At 44.2% G+C, this 22,394-nt stretch overlaps 1 protein-coding gene across 1 annotated transcript; it reads right to left on the bottom strand.

Moving 5' to 3' along the window:
- Nucleotides 1-2,610: 2,610 nt before the first annotated feature.
- On the bottom strand, nucleotides 2,611-15,470 carry LOC129867906 (uncharacterized). The gene is made up of 2 exons (XM_055941381.1): nucleotides 14,683-15,470; nucleotides 2,611-11,850 (listed from the first exon to the last, which is right to left on the bottom strand). The coding sequence occupies exon 2, from the start codon at nucleotides 9,288-9,290 to the stop codon at nucleotides 3,534-3,536; it is 5,757 nt and encodes a 1,918-aa protein (XP_055797356.1). The 5' UTR covers nucleotides 9,291-11,850; nucleotides 14,683-15,470; the 3' UTR covers nucleotides 2,611-3,533.
- Between the last annotated feature and the right edge of the window lie 6,924 nt (nucleotides 15,471-22,394).

The following is a 22,394-nucleotide window of genomic DNA, read 5'->3' as shown; positions in this document are numbered from 1 at the left end:
CTGTGACTGGCTGCCATTACAGCTCCTCTAATGCAAGTAGTTTATAGTCCACTACAATCACCGTGACTGGCTGCCATTACAGCTCCTCTAATATAAGTAGTTTATAGTCCACTACAATCACTGTGACTGGCTGCCATTACGGCTCCTCTAATGCAAGTAGTTTATAGTCCACTACAATCACTGTGACTGGCTGCCATTACGGCTCCTCTAATGCAAGTAGTTTATAGTCCACTACAATCACTGTGACTGGCTGCCATTACAGCTCCTCTAATATAAGTAGTTTATAATTCAATTATATCACTAGGGGCCATGTTTGAATCACTATGTTCTGGGCCCTGTGTGAATCACTATGCTCTGAGCCCTGTGTGAATCACTATGCTCTGAGCCCTGTGTGAATCACTATGCTCTGGGCCCTGTGTGAATCACTATGCTCTGAGCCCTGTGTGAATCACTATGCTCTGAGCCCTGTGTGAATCACTATGCTCTGGGCCCTGTGTGAATCACTATGCTCTGAGCCCTGTGTGAATCAATATGCTCTGAGCCCTGTGTGAATCACTATGCTCTGGGCCCTGTGTGAATCACTATGCTCTGAGCCCTGTGTGAATCACTATGCTCTGAGCCCTGTGTGAATCACTATGCTCTGGGACCTGTGTGAATCACTATGCTCTGAGCCCTGTGTAAATCACTATGCTCTGAGCCCTGTGTAAATCACTATGCTCTGAGCCCTGTGTAAATCACTATGCTCTGGGCTCTGTGTGAATCACTATGCTCTGAGCCCTGTGTGAATCACTATGCTCTGAGCCCTGTGTGAATCACTATGCTCTGAGCCCTGTGTAAATCACTATGCTCTGAGCCCTGTGTAAATCACTATGCTCTGGGCTCTGTGTGAATCAATATGCTCTGGGCCCTGTGTGAATCACTATGCTCTGAGCCCTGTGTGAATCACTATGCTCTGAGCCCTGTGTGAATCACTATGCTCTGGGACCTGTGTGAATCACTATGCTCTGAGCCCTGTGTGAATCAATATGCTCTGAGCCCTGTGTAAATCACTATACTCTGGGCCCTGTGTGAATCACTATACTCTGGGCCCTGTGTGAATCACTATACTCTGGGCCCTGTGTGAATCACTCATGTGTGCTCACTGCACTCAGTGTTACGTACACTTGGCCTTTTCTTAGAGCCCAAAAATAAAATACCTCCAGGTATTTTTTTTTATGCAATTCAAATCAAATCAAATGTTATTTGTCACAAACACGTGTTTAGCAGATATTATTGCGGGTGTAGTGAAATGCTTGTGTTTCTAGCTCCAGTAATATCTAATAAGTAATATCTAACAATACACACAATCTAAAGTAAAGGAATGTAATTGAGAATATATAAATATTAGGATGAGTGATGTCAGAGCGGCATAGACGAAGATACAGTAGAATACAATACAGTATATACATATGAGATGAGTAATACATAGACTGAGATACAGTAGAATAGAATACAGCATATACATATGAGATGAGTAATGCAAAATATGTTCCATTATTAAAATGGCCCATGATTTCAAGTCTATGTAAAAACTAAGCAAAAAAATAAACGTCCCTTTTTCAGGACCCTGTCTTTCAAAGATAATTTGTAAAAATCCAAATAACTTCATAGATCTTCATTATAAAGGGTTTAAACACTGTTTCCCATGCTTGTTCAATGAACCATAAACAATTAATGAACATGCACCTGTGGAACGGTCGTTAAAACACTAACAGCTTACAGACGGTAGGCAATTAAGGTCACAGTTATGAAAACTTAGGACACTAAAGAGACCTTTCTACTGACTCTGAAAAACACCAAAAGAAAGATGCCCAGGGTCCCTGCTCTCTGTGTGAACGTGCCTTAGGCATGCTGCAAGAAGGTATGAGGACTACAGATGTGGCCAGAGCAATAAAATGCAATGTCCGTACTGTGAGACGCCTAAGACAGCGCTACAGGGAGACAGGACGGACAGCTGATCGTCCTCACAGTGGCAGACCACGTGTAACAACACCTGCACAGGATCGGTACATCTGAACATCACACCTGCGGGACAGGTACAGGATGGCAACAACAACTGCCCGAGTTACTCCAGGAACGCACACTACCCCCATCAGTGCTCAGACTGTCCGCAATAGGCTGAGAGGCTGGACTGAGGGCTTGTAGGCCTGTTGTAAGGCAGGTCCTCACCAGACATCACTGGCAACAACGTCGCCTATGGGCACAAACCCACCGTCGCTGGACCAGACAGGACTGGCAAAAAGTGCTCTTCACTGACAAGTTGCGGTTTTGTCTCACCAGGGGTGATGGTCGGATTCGCGTTTATTGTCAAAGGAATGAGCGTTACACCAAGGCCTGTACTCTGGAGCGGGATCGATTTGGAGGTGGAGGGTCCGTCATGGTCTGGGGCGGTGTGTCACAACATCATCGGTCTGAGCTTGTTGTTTTTGCAGGCAATCTCAATGCTGTGCGTTACAGGGAAGACATCCTCCTCCCTCATGTGGTACGCTTCCTGCAGGCTCATCCTGACATGACCCTCCAGCATGACAATGCCACCAGCCACCCTCACCACCCTGCTCGTTCTGTGGGTGATTTCCTGCAAGACAGGTGTAGTGGCTTCCTTTCCTCTTTACCATAGCCACTGCCCAAGCCTGAAGCGGGGTTGTTTCGGACGCATACAGTCCACACTTAACGTTTCCAAACGGCCAAACATTCAATGAGATCCAGGGATATGGTGCAACAAAAAATGTTTATTCTTCTTATCTAACAAAAAGGTATTCTCCAATCAACTTAAAGCAGAGATTACTTGAAATGCAAATACATAATATAATATGACCTGTCTGTCTTTCTGTATGTATGTCTGTATGTCTATATGTCTATATGTCTATATGTCTATATGTCTATATGGTCAAAAAACTATACCGCTCCCGCATCTAGCAAGGACTCCCCCCCCCGAAGGCCCAACTTCCTGCCTTTATACTAACACAATTAACACAGTACAATGAATGGGCAAGAGGGGGGGCCAAAAACTGAGTTACACTAATAACAAATGAATATATCTCAATCCGGTAAATAAATCATAAAGGTACGTACCTAATATTTCATCATATACATTAATATTTAATATATTTACACAAATGTACATGGAGCTCAGTATGTTCAGTCTTTTATACAAATATGCCCAAATCGGCTCTAACATACCGGCCCTTAATTGTTGACTGCACTGAATGCACAACAATTACTTAATATTCAAACGTAGAGCCAATACAAAAACATTCTATACCAGAGCACCATTACAGTTCATAGCTATATACAAATATACAAGGTGCCATATAGGAAAATAGTCCATAGATCTCAGTCTGAGTTGAAGTGTAAAGGTGTTCAACTTCCAAAAAATGTCAAGAGTTTGACGTCCAAAAAATGTATGACATCAAAGAATGTAAGAGTACGACATCAACGAATCAGAGGTGCACATGATTCAAAGATGGAGCACTGTGTGTGTGTGTGTGTGTGTCTCACTTCGTCGCCTCAAGGAGCAGACAGAGTTTATTGATAGGTCTCTGTAAGATATTGGTCTTAGTCTTAACCATGACGCTCCGGACAAGACCTTTGGCCCCTGGCAAAGCCTTCACCACACGCCCCATTAGCCAAGAGTTCCTTGGGGCGGTGTCATTGACGATGACCACAAGGTCACCAGGACTGAAGTTTCTCTTAGTTTTGTTCCACTTGTTCCGCTCCTGCATAAGTGGAAGATACTCCCTGATCCATCTCTTCCAGAAGAGGTCAGTGATATATTGTACTTGCTTCCATCTCCTTCGTGAGTATAGGTCACTTCTCTGGAATAGTCCTGGTGGCAGGACTGGCTTTGCTTTCAGATGAAGCAGATGGTTCGGAGTCAGGGGTTCTAGATCGTTAGGGTCATTTGTTACAGTAGTGATTGGTCTGTCGTTCATAATCGCCTCAACTTCACACAAGGCTGTCTGCAAAGCCTCATCATCCAGTACTTGCTCTTTAAGGACTGAATAGAGGATCTTTTTCACCAGTCGGATCAACCTCTCCCATACCCCCCCATGGTGGGCTCCAGAGGGAGGGTTGAATGACCATGTCACTCCTTCCTTCAGTAATTTATTTTGAATCTTGTTGTGATCCAGCTCTTTCAGAGCTTCTCCTAGCTCTCTGTGTGTTCCAACAAAGTTGGTGCCATTGTCTGTTCTGATACTTGTTACTGGGCCCCTTCGACAGATGAACCTGCGCAGGGCATTGATGCAGGAATCAGTATCCAGATAACTAGCAACTTCTAGATGGACAGCTCGACTCACAAGGCAAGTAAAGATCACACCATACCGCTTCACATGAACGCGGCCTCGCTTCACCTCTATGGGGCCAAAGTAATCTATGCCCACATGGGTGAAAGGCGGCAAATCAGGTGCTACCCGATCTTGTGGAAGGTCAGCCATCTTCTGTTCTCCAGCTCTAGCTTGCATCCGCCTGCAGAAGACACAGCTCTTAAGGATCTTTCTTGCTAAGGAGTTGGCACAGGGTATCCAATATCGCTGGCGAAGTCTAGAAAGCATGTGACCTCTCCCAGAGTGGCCAACCTGCTCATGGATGTGGAGTAAGATCAGTCTGGAGATGTAGGAGTCTTTGGGCAGGATCATAGGATTCTTTAGTTCCGTAGGCATAGCAGCTTTGCTTAACCTTCCTCCTACTCTCAGAATGCCATTGTCAACTATTGGATCAAGCTTACAGATTGAGCCGCTTCTCTTGGCACATTGTTTTCCTTTTACAACTAGTGCAATTTCTTGTTTAAAGTGCTGTCGTTGCTCAAATCGAATGATGACCTTTTCTGCTTCATCTAGGTCATCTACAGACAGACTTTCTTTTCCAAACGTCAGTTTGAACTTGTCAATTTGTTCCTTCAGTGAGTTTGTCAGACTCTGATCTGATCCTGGATCAGTTTGGGTGAGAACTTTCCTTTTCTGGCTTAACTGTAGTAGAAGTCTCTTCAGTTTCAGCATCCAGGCAACTGCTTTCTTCAAGCTGTTCCATGTTGAATAGTACTCAATCAGTTTGCTGGTCGGACTCTTTTCTTCCACACATGTACTGTTTACGATGACGTCTTTTCTCACCTCTGGATCATCTGGAGGGATGGAGCCAAGCTCCTCGGGGACTTTCGGCCATTGTGTTTCTGTTTTCTCCAGGAATTCTGGTCCTTTGCGCCATCTCTTTGAGTTCAGGAAAGTTTCAACATGTAATCCTCTTGAGGCATCATCGGCTGGGTTGTGTTTGGAGTTCAAATACCTCCACTGTTTTGCTTTCGATAGGTCACGGATCATAGCAACCCTATTAGCCACAAAAGTATGGAATCTCTTGGTATCGTTGCGGATGTATTTTAGCACCGACTGGCTGTCTGTCCAGAAAGTTGACTCCTCAAGTTCAATCTGGAGCTCCAACCTTAACATCCTGTCCACTCGCACTGCCAATGTTGCTGCAGCAAGTTCCAGTCTGGGGATCGTCATCTGCTTGAGTGGAGTCACCCTTGATTTCCCCAGTATGAATGCGATGTGGACCTTTTCCATAACGTTTGTGAACCTAAGGTAGCTTGCCGTGCCATAACCTTGTTCACTTGCATCACCGAAGTGATGCAGCTGTGCGGTCTTGATTTGACCAAAGTTCTCAGGCATCATACACCTGTCTATCTGGAATCTGGAGAGCTGGTCCAGCTCTGAGAGCCATCTCTTCCATGAAATAGAGTGTTCTTCAGGGATAACTTCGTCCCATCCACGCTTGCAGAGCACTTGAAGAATTTGCTTTGCCTTTAATACGAATGGGGCGAGGAAACCTAATGGATCATAAATAGAGCTGACAGTTGAGAGAATACCTCTTCTTGTAAGGGGTCTGTTCTTGACAGTGACCTGGAAGTTAAACACATCCCTTTCAATGTTCCATCGGATTCCAAGTGCTCTTTCAACAGGCAGCTTTTCTCTGTCCAGGTCCAGTTCTTTTATCTGCTTGGCTTTGTGTTCATCAGGGATAGAAGCTAGTACAGTGCGGCTGTTGCTGACCCACTTGGTCAATTTGAACCCACCTTGAGAGCACACATCCCTGAGGTTTCTTGTGAGAGCTATGGCTTGTTCTTCTGTGGCCACTGACTTGAGGCAGTCATCAACATAGAAGTTGGACTTGACTGTTTGAATCACCTCTTCATCGTACCCCTCACAGTTGTCTTCTGCAGTCTTCCGCAGTGCAAAGTTTGCACAACTTGGAGAGGATATAGCACCGAAAAGATGTACTGTCATTCTGTACTCCTCCAATCTTTTGTTAGTATCACCATCCGGCCACCATAGGAATCGCAGGAAGTCTAAGTCATCTTCATGGACACGTACTTGATGGAACATTCCTTCGATGTCTGCCATCATGGCAATGTGCTCTTGCCGAAATCTTAGCAAGACTCCTATAAGCGTGTTTGCCAGGTCAGGGCCTTGAAGGAGTTCACTGTTAAGAGATGTACCTTTATAGGATGATGAACAGTAAAACACCACTCGTATCGTTCCTTTGCGCTTATGGTGAACGCCATGGTGTGGTATGTACCATACCTTGCCTTTCTCTCTGAGGAGCTGTTCTTGTGGTACCTTCTCGGCGTAACCTTTTGTTATCATCTCTTCCATGAAGCCTTTGTACTCTGCAGCGTAACCTTTGTCCTTCTTGAACTTCCTGATAATATTTAGAGCCCGCTGCTTTGCCATGTCACGGTTGTTTGGCAGGACTACATCTTTGTTGCGAAAGGGCAACGGTAAGTAGTAGTGATGGTCTTTGAGGGTTATGGAGCTTGATACAATCTCCATAAACCTACGATCCTCAGCTGACATCTCACTTTTCTCTTCATACTCTCTCTCAGGGAAGTCATGGTTGTACTGATTTACAAGAAGAACCCCCAGGTCGGCCATTGAGATACAATTGGCCATCACCGTAGGATGCCCAGATTCTTCTGCCATGGTACAACTGTTGAGAGGACCATTCATCATCCATCCAAAGAGGGTTTTCACTGCATACGGTCCGTTGCCTTGGCTATTTATGATTTGCCAGGGTTCCATTGCCTTTGGAGCATTTACGCCAATCAGAAGTTCGACGTCGGCATCAATCTCCTTCAACTGAACCTCTTTCAGGTATGGCCACCTTTTGAGATCTTTCTGAGTGGGAATGTTCTCTCTTGTCACTGGGATCTTATGTTGGGTGTAGACCTTTGGTAATGCAAGAAATGTGTCGCCTTCCACATTGCCAATCTCTAATCCAGATATCTCAAAGCTCTTGGTAGGACTCTCCTGCCCCATTGTGCGTAGCAGAATTTCAGTCGCACTGCCTTTAGCTTGCAACTGCCTCATGAGTCTCTCCGTACAAAATGTTGCTGAGCTACCAGAATCGAGAAACGCATAGGTTAACACAGACTTGCTTCCATTTGCCACCTTTACTTGAACTGGCACAATTGCAAGTGCACAATCTGTACCGGCCCCGGTATCTTCACCAGCTTCCAGTGAAACAAGAGCACTGCTGACAGTCTCCTCCCGCTTTACTGCTACACCACTCATATCTGCCTTTTGAGATCTAAATCTCTCTCTTCCTTCAATGTGCAGGATAGTGGGGTGCTTTCTTTGACAGCTCTGACAGGTCATCCTTCTTTTACATTCTCTGCTTAAGTGTCCTCTCATCAAACAGCCAAAACAAAGGCCTTTTGATCTCAGAAACTCAACCTTGAATTCATGTGGCTGTGCCTTCACCTGTTGGCAGTCGACCAATAAATGCGCACCAGCACAAAATATACATGAGATACTGGGAGCATCAGAAGGGTAGGTGCCTGGTCTCTTTACTTTGAATGTTTGTTCTTTTAAAGGTTTTTCAGAGTCACAATCTGCCACTACAGCTACTGTAGTGGCAAAGCTGCTTCCCCTACTCTTGGACTTGAACTGCTGTTTAAAGTCAGCTTCTGTTTTGGGTTTTAAAAACCTTTTGTTGTACAGGGGATCTTGAATATCTCCATACAACGGATCCTGCAGTATTTTGGCCTGTTTTTCCATGAACGTTACCAGGTCACTGAACTGGGCCCTCAGGTGACTTCTCTCTAAAATATCACATGCCATAGACCTCCATTTTTCCCTTAGTTTGTAGGGAAGTTTTGACATGATCAGCTTTATGTTGGAGGGAAGATTAAGCTCTTCCATGTTCTGTAGGTCTTGCATAGCGTTACAGCAACCTCTTAGATAGAGTGCATAACCACCCAGTCCCTTTCCATCATCGGGTTTGATGTTTGTCCAGTTCCAAGCCTTTTCCATGTAAGCAGTGGTGACTTTGATTTCATTGCCAAAGTGTTCCTTTAACAACCTCTTAGCTACTGCATAGCCTCTTCTGGCTTCCATATGCAGACAACTACGGACCAGATCCTTGGGCTGACCAGAGGTGTATTGTTCCAGGTAATAGAGCCTATCCTGGTGACTGCTTGTCTTATCTTCTATACCATGCTCAAATGCACGCATGAATGGCCTAAAGTTTAGAGGATCACCGTCAAACATAGGTATCTCCCTAACAGGGAGTGTGGCCTGTTTGTGCTGTAGTACAAGGAGGTCAGCAATTTCATTCTGCCTTTGCATGACAGTAGAGAGGTTATCATGGCTGGTATTATGGCTGATACCCGCAGTGTTGATTCTGTGTTGATTGCTAGACCTTGCTGTTGGCTGCTGAAGAGTGTGGTTTACGACTGTTTTCGGAATAGGGTTTGATGGCTTTGTGGTCGGTTGTTGTAAAACTCTTTGTAGTGGGGTCTTTGGAACTGCACCTAATGCAGCAAACTCAACAGGTGATGGTTCAGGTTCCACATAGACCTCTGGTTCCTGTTTCTCAAAATAAGAGTTCATTCCATCTTCTTGGCTTAGTAAATGGGCTGCCACAGAATGGGATTGAGAAGTTGACTCAGTACTCTCCAGGACCTTCAGTTTGGCATTATATGCTGCTATGTCCGTTTCCAGTGCCATTTTTTCCATCCTAACATTCAGTTGAGCTTTCTCCAGTTCCAATGCATGCTTGTCTTGTAATGATGCTTGGCGAGCTAGTAGAGCTGCTCGTTCTGCCTCGGCTTTAAGGCGTTCAGAGGACACTGAGGAAGCAGTCTTAGAATACTTAGTTTTACTTGATATTTTTGACACATTGGAAATGCTGTCATGTGGTTCAATGAGCGTTTGTGGCTCAACTTCAGCCTTTTTCCATATTTCCACCTCCATCATTCACTTTTAGTTCACTCAATTTACAATGACACGGTTGTTGGTTTGATTGTTAAACGTAATGCCCCTTTAGACCTCCTTTAATCTTTAAAAACACAGTCATCCATTTCAGCATATTGACCCATTTTGAATTGCACATGTGCAAGTTTGGCATTTTAGATGCGTTTTAAACATTTCATCCCGTTGAGGTTTTGTCCCTTTAATGAAGTTAACACGCAGTATCTTTAGATCCTTAAGTTGCATTCGTTGCGTTGATGCATTGCATTTCCACGTTAGGCCAAATATTAGATATATGATTAGGCTACATTGTGCATAGGATCTGTGTTTCCCAAACTTAAACTTCTTAATTGTTTTCACAGCGCTGTATTTTGAATTCCATTCCCAAGTTTATCAAACATTCCAATTATAAGCACATTTGCGCTTCCATAATATGCATGATCAAACGATCGCATTGAACAGGGCAGCTCATTCATTCGCAGTGGTTACTCACGGCTGGCGAAATCTAGGAGTTCAAATCCTTCCAAGCGAGCTGTCCTTATGGTCCGAATGCAATTACAAAAATAACAAAATCCAGCGTGTGTCCGAACCGGAGATTTCCTTCCGGTAGTAATCCTTCACGGAGTTTTTTGACTTGATTGTAGTGGCTTCCTTTCCTCTTTACCATAGCCACTGCCCAAGCCTGAAGCGGGGTTGTTTCGGACGCATACAGTCCACACTTAACGTTTCCAAACGGCCAAACATTCAATGAGATCCAGGGATATGGTGCAACAAAAAATGTTTATTCTTCTTATCTAACAAAAAGGTATTCTCCAATCAACTTAAAGCAGAGATTACTTGAAATGCAAATACATAATATAATATGACCTGTCTGTCTTTCTGTATGTATGTCTGTATGTCTATATGTCTATATGGTCAAAAAACTATACCGCTCCCGCATCTAGCAAGGACTCCCCCCCCCCCCGAAGGCCCAACTTCCTGCCTTTATACTAACACAATTAACACAGTACAATGAATGGGCAAGAGGGGGGGCCAAAAACTGAGTTACACTAATAACAAATGAATATATCTCAATCCGGTAAATAAATCATAAAGGTACGTACCTAATATTTCATCATATACATTACTATTTAATATATTTACACAAATGTACATGGAGCTCAGTATGTTCAGTCTTTTATACAAATATGCCCAAATCGGCTCTAACAACAGGAATGCCAGTGTTCTGCCATGGCCAGCGAAGAGCCCGGATCTCAATCCCATTTAGCACGTCTGGGACCTGTTGGATCGGAGGGTGAGGGCTAGGGCCATTCCCCCCAGAAATGTCTGGGAACTTGCAGGTGCCTTAGTGGAAGAGTAGGGTAACATCTCACAGCAAGAACTGGCAAATATGGTGCAGTCCATGAGGAGGAGATGCACTGCAGTACTTAATGCAGCTGGTGGCCACACCAGATACTGACTGTTACTTTTGATTGTGACCCCCCCTTTGTTCAGGGACACATTATTCCATTTCTGTTAGTCACATGTCTGTGGAGCGTGTTCAGTTTATGTCTGTTGTTGAATCTTGTTTTGTTCATACAACATTTTTACACATGTTAAGTTTGCTGAAAATAAACTCAGTTGACAGTGAGACAACGTTTCTTGAGGATCAGCAAAGTGGAGCTGTTTTTTCCTACCTTCGCCACCTGGGGGCGTCAGAAAGTCCAGAACTCAGTTGCACAGGGAGGGGTTGAGATCCAGGGTCTCCCAGACTCCCAGCTTGATGATGAGCTTGGAGGGTACTATGGTGTTGAATGCTGAGCTCAATTTCAATCAATTTTATTTTATATAGCCCTTCGTACATCAGATAATATCTCGAAGTGCTGTACAGAAACCCAGCCTAAAACCCCAAACAGCTAGAATGCAGGTGTAGAAGCACGGTGGCTAGGAAAAACTCCCTAGAAAGGCCAAAACCTAGGAAGAAACCTAGAGAGGAACCAGGCTATGAGGGGTGGCCAGTCCTCTTCTGGCTGTGCCGGGTGGAGATTATAACAGAACTATGCCAAGATGTTCAAAAATGTTCATAAGTGACAAGCATGGTCAAATAATAATCATGAATAATTTTCAGTTGGCTTTTCATAGCTGATCATTAAGAGTTGAAAAACAACAGGTCTGGGACAGGTGGCGGTTCCATAACCGCAGGCAGAACAGCTGAAACTGGAATAGCAGCAAGGCCAGGCGGACTGGGGACAGCAAGGAGTCACCACGGGCGGCAGTCCCGATGCATGGTCCTAGGGCCCAGGTCCTCCGAGAGAAAGAAAGAGAGAAGGAGAAAATTAGAGAGAGCCAAGATTTTCAAAATGTTCATAAATGACAAGCATGGTCAAATAATAATCAGGAATAAATCTCAGTTGGCTTTTCATAGCCGATCATTAAGAGTTGAAAACAGCAGGTCTGGGACAGGTAGGGGTTCCATAACCGCAGGCAGAAGAGTTGAAACTGGAATAGCAGCAAGGCCAGGCGGACTGGGGGCAGCAAGGAGTCACCACGGCCGGTAGTCCCGACGTATGGTCCTAGGGCTCAGGTCCTCCGAGAGAAAGAGAGAAGGAGAAAATTAGAGAGAGCCAAGATTTTCAAAATGTTCATAAATGACAAGCATGGTCAAATAATAATCAGGAATAAATCTCAGTTGGCTTTTCATAGCCGATCATTAAGAGTTGAAAACAGCAGGTCTGGGACAGGTAGGGGTTTCGTAACCGCAGGCAGAAACAGTTGAAACTGGAATAACAGCAAGGCCGAGTGTAGTCAATGAATGAAATGAGCTGTAGTCAATGAACAGCATTCTTACATAGGTAGTCCTCTTGTCCAGGTGGGATAGGTGCACTGTGTAGGCGATTGCATCATCTGTGGATCTATTGTGGCTGTAAGCAAATTGAAGTGGGTCTAGGGTGGCAGGTAAGGTAGAGGTGATTTGATCCTTGACTAAAATCAAATCAAATCAAATGTATTTATATAGCCATTCTTACATCAGCTGATATCTCAAAGTGCTGTACAGAAACTCAGCCTAAAACCCCAAACAGCAAGCAGTGCAGGTGTAGAAGCACGGTGGCTAGGAAAAAGCTGGCTGTCTCCAGCTTCAACTCAACCAGACTCTGGCTGTCTCCAGCTTCAACTCAACCAGACTCTGGCCGTCTCCAGCTTCAACTCAACCAGACTCTGGCTGTCTCCAGCTTCAACTCAACCAGACTCTGGCCGTCTCCAGCTTCAACTCAACCAGACTCTGGCCGTCTCCAGCTTCAACTCAACCAGACTCTGGCCGTCTCCAGCTTCAACTCAACCAGACTCTGGCCGTCTCCAGCTTCAACTCAACCAGACTCTGGCTGTCTCCAGCTTCAACTCAACCAGACTCTGGCCGTCTCCAGCTTCAACTCAACCAGACTCTGGCTGTCTCCAGCTTCAACTCAACCAGACTCTGGCCGTCTCCAGCTTCAACTCAACCAGACTCTGGCCGTCTCCAGCTTCAACTCAACCAGACTCTGGCCGTCTCCAGCTTCAACTCAACCAGACTCTGGCTGTCTCCAGCTTCAACTCAACCAGATTGTGGCTGTCTCCAGCTTCAACTCAACCAGACTCTGGCTGTCTCCAGCTTCAACTCAACCAGACTCTGGCTGTCTCCAGCTTCAACTCAACCAGACTCTGGCCGTCTCCAGCTTCAACTCAACCAGACTCTGGCCGTCTCCAGCTTCAACTCAACCAGACTCTGGCCGTCTCCAGCTTCAACTCAACCAGACTCTGGCCGTCTCCAGCTTCAACTCAACCAGACTCTGGCCGTCTCCAGCTTCAACTCAACCAGACTCTGGCCGTCTCCAGCTTCAACTCAACCAGACTCTGGCCGTCTCCAGCTTCAACTCAACCAGACTCTGGCCGTCTCCAGCTTCAACTCAACCAGACTCTGGCCGTCTCCAGCTTCAACTCAACCAGACTCTGGCTGTCTCCAGCTTCAACTCAACCAGACTCTGGCCGTCTCCAGCTTCAACTCAACCAGACTCTGGCTGTCTCCAGCTTCAACTCAACCAGACTCTGGCCGTCTCCAGCTTCAACTCAACCAGACTCTGGCCGTCTCCAGCTTCAACTCAACCAGACTCTGGCCGTCTCCAGCTTCAACTCAACCAGACTCTGGCTGTCTCCAGCTTCAACTCAACCAGACTCTGGCTGTCTCCAGTCGCGGATTCTGGAGTCACGGTGGTAGCTTATGTATTGATGTCGTAGAAATGCTTGGTTGTCTTGGAGGTCCATGAGCTCAGGAGTAACTTTACACTAATCATTGGTTAACATTATATATTGATAAATAAATAGACCAATGAGGAAACTTTATTTCCAGACGTAATGAGATGAGATGTGGTTCAAAAGAGAGAGATGAATGAAACATGTTACTTTAAATAATAAACAAAGCATGACAATGATTAGCACAAGAGCAATAATAATAATATCAGCTAGTAAATGACTATATAAAGCACCGACACATGTTCCCTTTGGAGAGAGACTGAGGAGGCTCTGATCTGAGCAGGCATAAGCGCTGTCAGTCAACCTATAGGGCTACCCATACTCCCACAGTGTTAGAAAGGATGTTTCCCCCTCATAAACCTGCCCATCAAAATCCCTTGACCTCTATGAAGTCAGAAGCTGGGAATGGCCCTGTCGGAGGATGGGTGGAGTGAGATGTGATAACAGAGGGGATCACTGGCAGAGGGAGTTCTCTAACTTACACAAACTGTTACACAATATGCTGAATTTACACTTCTGGAAGTCCATTTACTATTATTTTACCCTGCAGAGAAGTCCCTCTGCCTGTGGTCCCTCTGTTATCACATCTCACTCCACCCATCCTCCGACAGGAAAACAGCATGTTGCTTAAACACGAAACAAAACTCATTTGATTTTATTTTGACAGCAAATGGCTGGAAAGGGTAATCAATAGCCCAGGAAATGGCTGGAAAGGGTCATCAAGAGCCCAGGAAATGTCAGGAAAGGGTAATCAAGAGCCCAGGAAATGGCTGGTAAGGGTAATCAAGAGCCCAGGAAATGGCTGGTAAGGGTAATCAAGAGCCCAGGAAATGACAGGAAAGGGTCATCAAGAGCCCAGGAAATGGCAGGAAAGGGTAATCAAGAGCCCAGGAAATGGCTGGAAAGGGTAATCAAGAGCCCAGGAAATGGCTGGTAAGGGTAATCAATAGCCCAGGAAATGGCTGGAAAGGGTCATCAATAGCCCAGGAAATGTCAGGAAAGGGTAATCAAGAGCCCAGGAAATGGCTGGTAAGGGTAATCAAGAGCCCAGGAAATGGCTGGTAAGGGTAATCAATAGCCCAGGAAATGGCTGGTAAGGGTAATCAATAGCCCAGGAAATGGCTCTGCTACATACCTGAGACGACTGAGGCTGTTCTTGAGGAGCTGGTGGTGGGGAGGAGCGTAGCTGAGTTGGCCCAAGAGTTAGGGACTATTAGGAAATACACCAAGATGATAAAAATAAGAAATATCCCAATTCCCCTCACTCCAACCTGGCCCTCACCCCGGAAGAGTAGCGCCAGCTTGTTGCGCCAGCTTGTCCCTTTGAGCCGGACTGTGGTCAAGCTCTTGGCTCGAGCCATCATCAAAGTAAGTGGCCGACCGACCATTGTAAATCTGAAGAGGGGGTTGAGCAATAACTTGTGGTCCAGTTTCCGAGTTCGCCACCCTGAACTGAACACTAGAATTCCAGACCATTTGGAGCGGGCCCAGGGTCTTGTTGAGCAATGCCACGAGACCGTCTACGTCAAGCATGGTTTTTAAAGACAAAAACCACACCTCGTCTACGACTGTGACGAAACAGGGTTCAGGTCCCAACCAGGCTCTGAGGAGTGGCCAGTCCTCTTCTGACTGTGCCGGGTGGAGATTATAACTGTACATGGCCAAGATGTTCAACCAACCCAGGTCAAGAGAGAGGGTGCTGTGGCAGAAGAACCAGACTCTGGCTGTCTCCAGCTTCAAGGTCCAAACCAGGCTCTGAGGAGTGGCCAGTCCTCTTCTGACTTCTGCCAGGTGGAGATTATAACTGTACATGGCCAAGATGTTCAACCAACCCAGGTCAAAAGAGAGGGTGCTGTGGCAGAAGGGTCATCACAGTTCACGTCGGCGGAGAGCACAGAACACTTCCTTCAGAATGTTTCATGTTCTACGTTGTTATGTGTTGCTATGTGTTGCTATGTGTTGCTATGTGTTGCTATGTGTTGCTATGTGTCTTGACCATAAATGAAGTTCCGTCCCAGGAAATAAAAGATATTTGAATTGATTACTTCACACACACACACACTAGGCTTGAGAGTAACAATGGTCAAACGGGAGGGCTTTCTTTCTCACTCTTGTTATATTTACTGTCTGGAGACAAACACATACAGAGTCTTCGGTGAACTTTCTTGTTAACTGCAGTTACCATATACAGGATCTTCAGAAATTGTATATCATTTTTTTTTTTTTAACACTAGGCTCCCAGAATAGGTTGAATTCCAACTTCAGGTTTGCCTGTGTAATGCGGAGCAGAGGTTTAAACAATAGCTTTCTTTTTTAAGAGTCTTACGCAATGAATTATTGTTTCAGGTGTTATTGATAGTCACATTGCTATTAACTCGTGAAAGATTAGTCTAATATAGGTCATAATAACATTAATACTAGTAATATTTATTTAAAGGGCTATATAAAAAAATATATATAAAATAAAATAAATAATGAAGGTTTCTTAAAAGTTAATATGGTTAAGCATGTGTCCATCTGCGGTATATCTAGTAGAAGAGCTGCCCCTGCTGGATAAAGGCAGTATGGCACACAGTAACGTGTGCAGGATCAGGTTTTTTTTTCTTCTTTTCTCAAATAACATTGGTCCAATACCATGTCAATCAAGTCTAAAGGAAAAAAGGGTAGATAATTCGCCATATTTTGAAGCTACATGTAACACATTAGCAAAAACCCAGTTCAAATTAAATGAAATCAAATTTTGTCACATGCTCCTAATACAACACCTTACTGTGAAATGCTGACTTACAAGCCCTAAACCAACAATGCAGTACAGTGAATAGGGTTAAGAAAATATTTACTAAATAAACTAAAGTCAAAAATGTAATTAAAGTAACACAATAAAATAACAATACAGAGATTATATACAAGGGGTACCGGTACCGAGTCAATGTGTAGGGGTACAGGTTAGTAATGAGGCTATATACAGGGGGTACCGGTACCGAGTCAATGTGTAGGGGTACAGGTTAGTAATGAGGCTATATACAGGGGGTACCGGTACCGAGTCAATGTGTAGGGGTACAGGTTAGTAATGGGGCTATATACAGGGGGTACCGGTACCGAGTCAATGTGGAGGGGTACAGGTTAGTAATGAGGCTATATACAGGGGGTACCGGTACCGAGTCAATGTGTAGGGGTACAGGTTAGTAATAGGGCTATATACAGGGGGTACCGGTACCGAGTCAATGTGGAGGGGTACAGGTTAGTAATGAGGCTATATACAGGGGGTACAGGTTAGTAATGAGGCTATATACAGGGGTACCGAGTCAATGTGTAGGGGTACAGGTTAGTCGAGGTCATTGTACATAGGTAGGTAGGTAGGTAGGTAGGTAGGTAGGTAGGGTAGGGGTAAAGTGACTATGCATACATAATATACAGCGGGAAGCAGCAGTGTAAAAACAAAGGGGGGGGGGGGGGTCAATGTAAATAGTACGGGTGGCCATTTGATTAATTGTTCAGCAGTCTTATGGCTTTTGGACCGAGACTTGGCACTCCTGTGCCGCTTGCCGTGTGGTATCAGAGAGAACAGTCTATCAATCAATCAATCAAATGTATTTATAAAGCCCTTTTTACATCAGCCAATGTCACAAAGTGCTGTACAGAAACCCAGCCTAAAACCCCAAACAGCAAGCAATGCAGGTGTAGAAGCACGGTGGCTAGGAAAAGCAGGAACCTAAGAAGAAACCTTGAGAGGAACCAGGCTCTGAGGAGTGGCCAGTCCTCTTCTGACTGTGCCGGGTGGAGATTAAAACTGTACATGGCCAAGATGTTCAAATATTCATAGATGACCAGCATGGTCAAATAACAATAATCACAGTGGTTGTCGAGGGTGCAACAGGTCAGTACCTCAGGAGTAAATGTCAGTTGGCTTTTCACAGCCGAGTATTCAGAGTTAGAGACAGCAGGAGAGAGAGCGAGTCGAAAACAGCAGGTTTGAGACAAGGCAGCACGTCCGGTGACAGGTCAGGGTTCCATAGCTGCAGGCAGAACAGTTGAAACTGGAGCAGCAGCACGACCAGGTGGACTGCGGACAGCAAGGAGTCCTCATGCCAGATAGTGCCTGAGGCATGGTCCTGGGACTCAGGTCCTCCGAGAGAAGAGAGAAAAGAGATAAAGAGAGTGAGAGGGAGCATACTATATAAGACAGGAGAAATACTCCAGATGTAACAGACTAATCCTAGCCCCCCGACACATAAACTATTGCAGCATAAATACTGGAGGCTGAGACAGGAGGGTTCAGGAGCCACTGTGGTCCCGTACCGACGATACTCCCGTATTGTTGCCTACTCTTACCACCTGGGGGCGGCCCGTCAGGAAGTCCAGGATCCAGTTGCAGAGGGAGGTGTTAAGTCCCAGAGTCCTTAGCTTAGTAATGAGCTTTGCGGGCTCTATGGGGTTGAACGCTGAGCTGTAGTCAATGAACAGCATTCTCACATAGGTGTTCCTTTTGTCCAGGTGAGATAGGGCAGTGTGGAGTGCGATTGAGATTGCGTCATCTGTGGATCTGTTGGGGAGGTATGCGAATTGGAGCGGGTCTAGGGTGTCCGGGAGGATGCTGTTGATGTGAGACACGACCAACTTTTCAAAGCACTTCATGGCTACCGACGTGAGTGCCACGGGGCGGTAATCATTTAGGCAGGTTACCTTCACTTCATTGGGCACAGGGACTATGGTGATCTGCTTGAAACATGTAGGTATTACAGACTCGGTCAGGGAGAGGTTGAAAATGTCATTGAAGACACTTGACAGTTGGTCAAGTTGGCATGCTTTGAGTACACGTCCTAGTAATCCGTCTGGCCCAGCGGCTTTGTGAATGTTGACCTGTTTATTAAAGGTTTTGCTCACATCGGCTATCGAGAGCGTTATCACACAGTCATCCAGAACAGCTGGTGCTCTTGTGCAGTCGTCAGTGTTGCTTGTCTCGAAGCGAGCATAAAAGGCATTTAGCTCGTCTGGTAGGCTCGTGTCACTGGGCAGCTCGCGTCTGGCTTTCCCTTTGTAGTCCGTAATAGTTTTCAAACCCTGCCACATCCGACGAGCGTCAGAGCCGGTGTAGTAGGATTCCATCTTAATCCTGTATTGACGCTCTGCTTGTTTGATGGTTCGTCTGAGGGCATAGCGAGATATCTTATAAACGTCCGGATTAGTCTCCCGCTCCTTGAAAGCGGCAGCTTTAGCCTTTAGCTCGATGAGGATGTTGCCTGTAATCCATGGCTTCTGGTTGGGATATGTATGTACAGTCACTGTGGGGACGACTTCATCGCTGCACTTATTGATGAAGCTGATGACTGAGGTGGTGTACTCCTCAATGCCATTGGATGAATCTCGGAACATATTCCAGTCTGTGCTAGCAAAACAGTCCTGTTAGCATCTGCGTCATCTGACCACTTCCGTATTGAGCGAGTCACTGGTACTTCACGCTTTAGTTTTTGCTTGTAAGCAGGAATCAGGAGGATAGAATTATGGTCAGATTTGCTAAATGAAGGACGAGGGAGAGCATTGCAGTAGTCTGATCTGGAAGTGACAAAAGCATGGATTAATTTTTTGGACAGAAAGTTTCACACATTTTTGCAATGTTACATTTATCAAATTATGGGGTTCTAGTCAGGATTCTAGCAGCCGTATTTAGCACTAACTGAAGTTTATTTAGTGCTTTATCCAGGTAGCCGGAAAGTAGAGCATTGCAGTAGTCTAACCTAGAAGTAACAAAAGGATGGATTAATTTTTCTGCCAAATTTTTAGACAGAAAGTTTCTGATTTTTGCAATGTTACGTAGATGGAAAAAAGCTGTCCTTGAAACAGTCTTGATATGTTCGTCAAAGGAGAGATCAGGGTCCAGTATAACGCAGAGGTCCTTCAGTTTTATTTGAGACGACTGTACAACCATCATTCATTGATTAATTGATTAATTGTCAGATCCAACCGAAGATCTCTTTGTTTCAGTGAAAATACTGCCCCCTAGCTCGAAAAGGCTAGCTAGCTAAATTTAAGTTTAAATAATGACCATAATTTAAATAATGACCATATCATATAGCTGACAACATCTTCACTTTAGCTAATTTGTATACATTATTACAGGAAAATAATCTCACAACAAGATCAGTATTTACAAGTTAATGGTGAGCTAATTACAGTAAATAGCTTAAAGTTGTGATTGTGTCGAAACAAAAGCAGGGTATTCTACCAAAGAATTTTAGAGCTTGGACACTGTCTCGTTGGCCTAACGGTATGTCATGATTTGACTTTGGTGCAGGTCATGTTGTTCTTCACATTACCGTATCTGGTGAACACACACTATATGAAATGAAATCAAAGTTTATATATCATATAAAATGTATGTTTATTTGTCACATGTACAGGATACAGAAGGTGTACACGGTACAGTGAAATGGTTACTTCCATAGTAGAGTATTTTGTTTAGACATGTAGCTAGCTAGCTAAACAATGAACCATAATCCCAACTCATAACATTACTACCCTGCATGAATCTACAGGTAGCTAAAGCGAACCAACTAGCTAGCTAAGTTCAATGCTAGATAACATTAGGCTATAACTAGTAATGCAAATGGATCTGAGAATTTAATAATATTACTACACAGATCACATAACTAACGTTAGTTAGCGTGCCAGCCAGCCAGCTAACATTAGCTAGCTAGCTAACAGTATGTTTTATTTTGCAATGAAAACGACTTTATGACAAAATTAGAAACGTATAATATTTAAAAATATAGTAAGCTAGACTCTCTTAACCGTATACATGGATGAACGCTTCTCCCTCTGTCATGGTTGCCATGGTTGCCCTTAGTTTGAAGAAGTACTTCGGAGACAGGTGTTTTATACAACAGCCTTATATGTTCTCTTTTTGACTCTCTCCGCATTTGCAATCAAAAGTCTGAATTTTCTCCATCTCCTTAGCTATCATGTTCCACTGATTTCAAAACTCGGTCCTCCAGAAAGTACAGAGAACAACACTTATGCAGTTATATCTCAAAAAAGCTGCTTTAGAAAGGTTTACCTACACATACTGAGCAGCTCATATTATAGACAGAATCGAGCTACATGGCAGACCAATCCAAACTCATCTCTCGGCATGTCCAACCCACTCATTATCTCAGCCAATCATGTTTAGCAGGAAGGTTACTGGCTTTTTCTGTGGCTAAACCAACTAGGCTCGTAATTTAACAATTTTATTCATATTTACAGATGGCATAAAAGTTTGATATTAAGGCACATGAAAGTTCACATGTTCCAGAAAGTATTTCTGCCAAAAAACACATGCTTACATTCAAATGTCTCTCCTGTAAAGTAGTGTTGCGCGACATACGCCTAGTTTCCTGAAACGAGTCACAAATCACCATTGATCTCCCTTAGCAGTTTCCTTCCTCTCCGGCAACTGAGTTAGGAAGGGTGGTTGTATCTTTGTAATGACTAGGTGTATTGATACACAATCCAAAGCCTATTTATTAACTTCACAATTCTCAAAGGGATATTCAGCGTCTGATATTTTGCATTTTTATACATCTACCAATCGGTTCTACCGTCCCACCTGGCCAACATCCTGTGAAATTGCAGAGCGCCAAATTCAAAATACAGAAATAGTCATAATAAACATTCATAAAATATACAAGTCTTATACATCAGTTTAAAGATGAACTTCTTGTTAATCCAGCCGCTGTGTCAGATTTCCAATAGGCTTTACGACGTAAGCATACCATGCGATTATCGGAGGACAGCGCCCCGCTTACAAAAGCATACAAACATTTTACAACCAAGTAGAGGAGTCACGAAAGTCAGATATAACGATAAAATTAATCACTTACCTTTGATGATCTCCATCTGGTTGCAGTCACAAGAGTCCCAGTTACACAATAAATGTTTGTTTTGTTCGATAAAGACCCTCTTTATATCCCTAAAACTCAGTTTTGTTGGTGCGTTTTGTTCAGTAATCCACTGGCTCAAAGGCGGTCAAAACATGCAGACAAATACATCCTAATAGTACCGGTAAAGTTCATCGAAACATGTCAAACGATGTTAATAATTAATCCTCAGGTTGTCAATTGTCTAAATTATCAATAATAATTAAACCGGACAAAAGCGCCTTCAATAGAAAGGAAAAACAACGAAGGGCGCGCACACGGTCACGCAAGGCTCTGCATTCTTCCTCAGTCCACAGAGAGAATGGTCTCATTCTTCTTCATTTTTCAGAAAACAAGCCTAAAACAATGTCTAAAGACTTTTGACATCTAGTGGAAGCCATAGGAACTGCAATCTGGGTCCTAACTCATTATATGGCCGATAGGCTTTCAATTGAAAAGCACCAATATCAAAAATAATCCCACTATTCCTGGATGGATTTTCCTCTGGTTTTCACCTGCCATATCAGTTCTGTTATACTCACAGACAATATTTTAACAGTTTTGGAAACTTTAGAGTGTTTTCTATCCAATACTAGCTTCTGGGCCTGAGTAACAGGCAATTTACATTGGGCACCTCATTTATTCAAACTTCAAAATACTGCCCCCTACCCAAGAGAGGTTATTGACTCAAGACATTTCAGCTTTACATTTTTTATAAATACATTTGTAAAAATAATAATAACTTTGTGTGTAGATCAGTGACACAAAATCAAAAGGTTTAATTCAAGCTGTACCACAACAAAATGTGGAAAAAGGGGTGTGAATACTTTCTGAAGGCTCTGTATCAGAACACAGATCAAAATCGGTCACACTTTTACAGCATTCGCTTCATCAACTGCTCTACAATATGATGCAAAACACAGGAAAAAACAGCATTTTGACTGCACTGGAC

This window comes from Salvelinus fontinalis, chromosome 13 (genome assembly GCF_029448725.1).
Source record: "Salvelinus fontinalis isolate EN_2023a chromosome 13, ASM2944872v1, whole genome shotgun sequence".
Taxonomy (NCBI): Eukaryota; Metazoa; Chordata; class Actinopteri; order Salmoniformes; family Salmonidae; genus Salvelinus; species Salvelinus fontinalis.
This window is presented reverse-complemented; position numbering and strand designations above follow the sequence as displayed.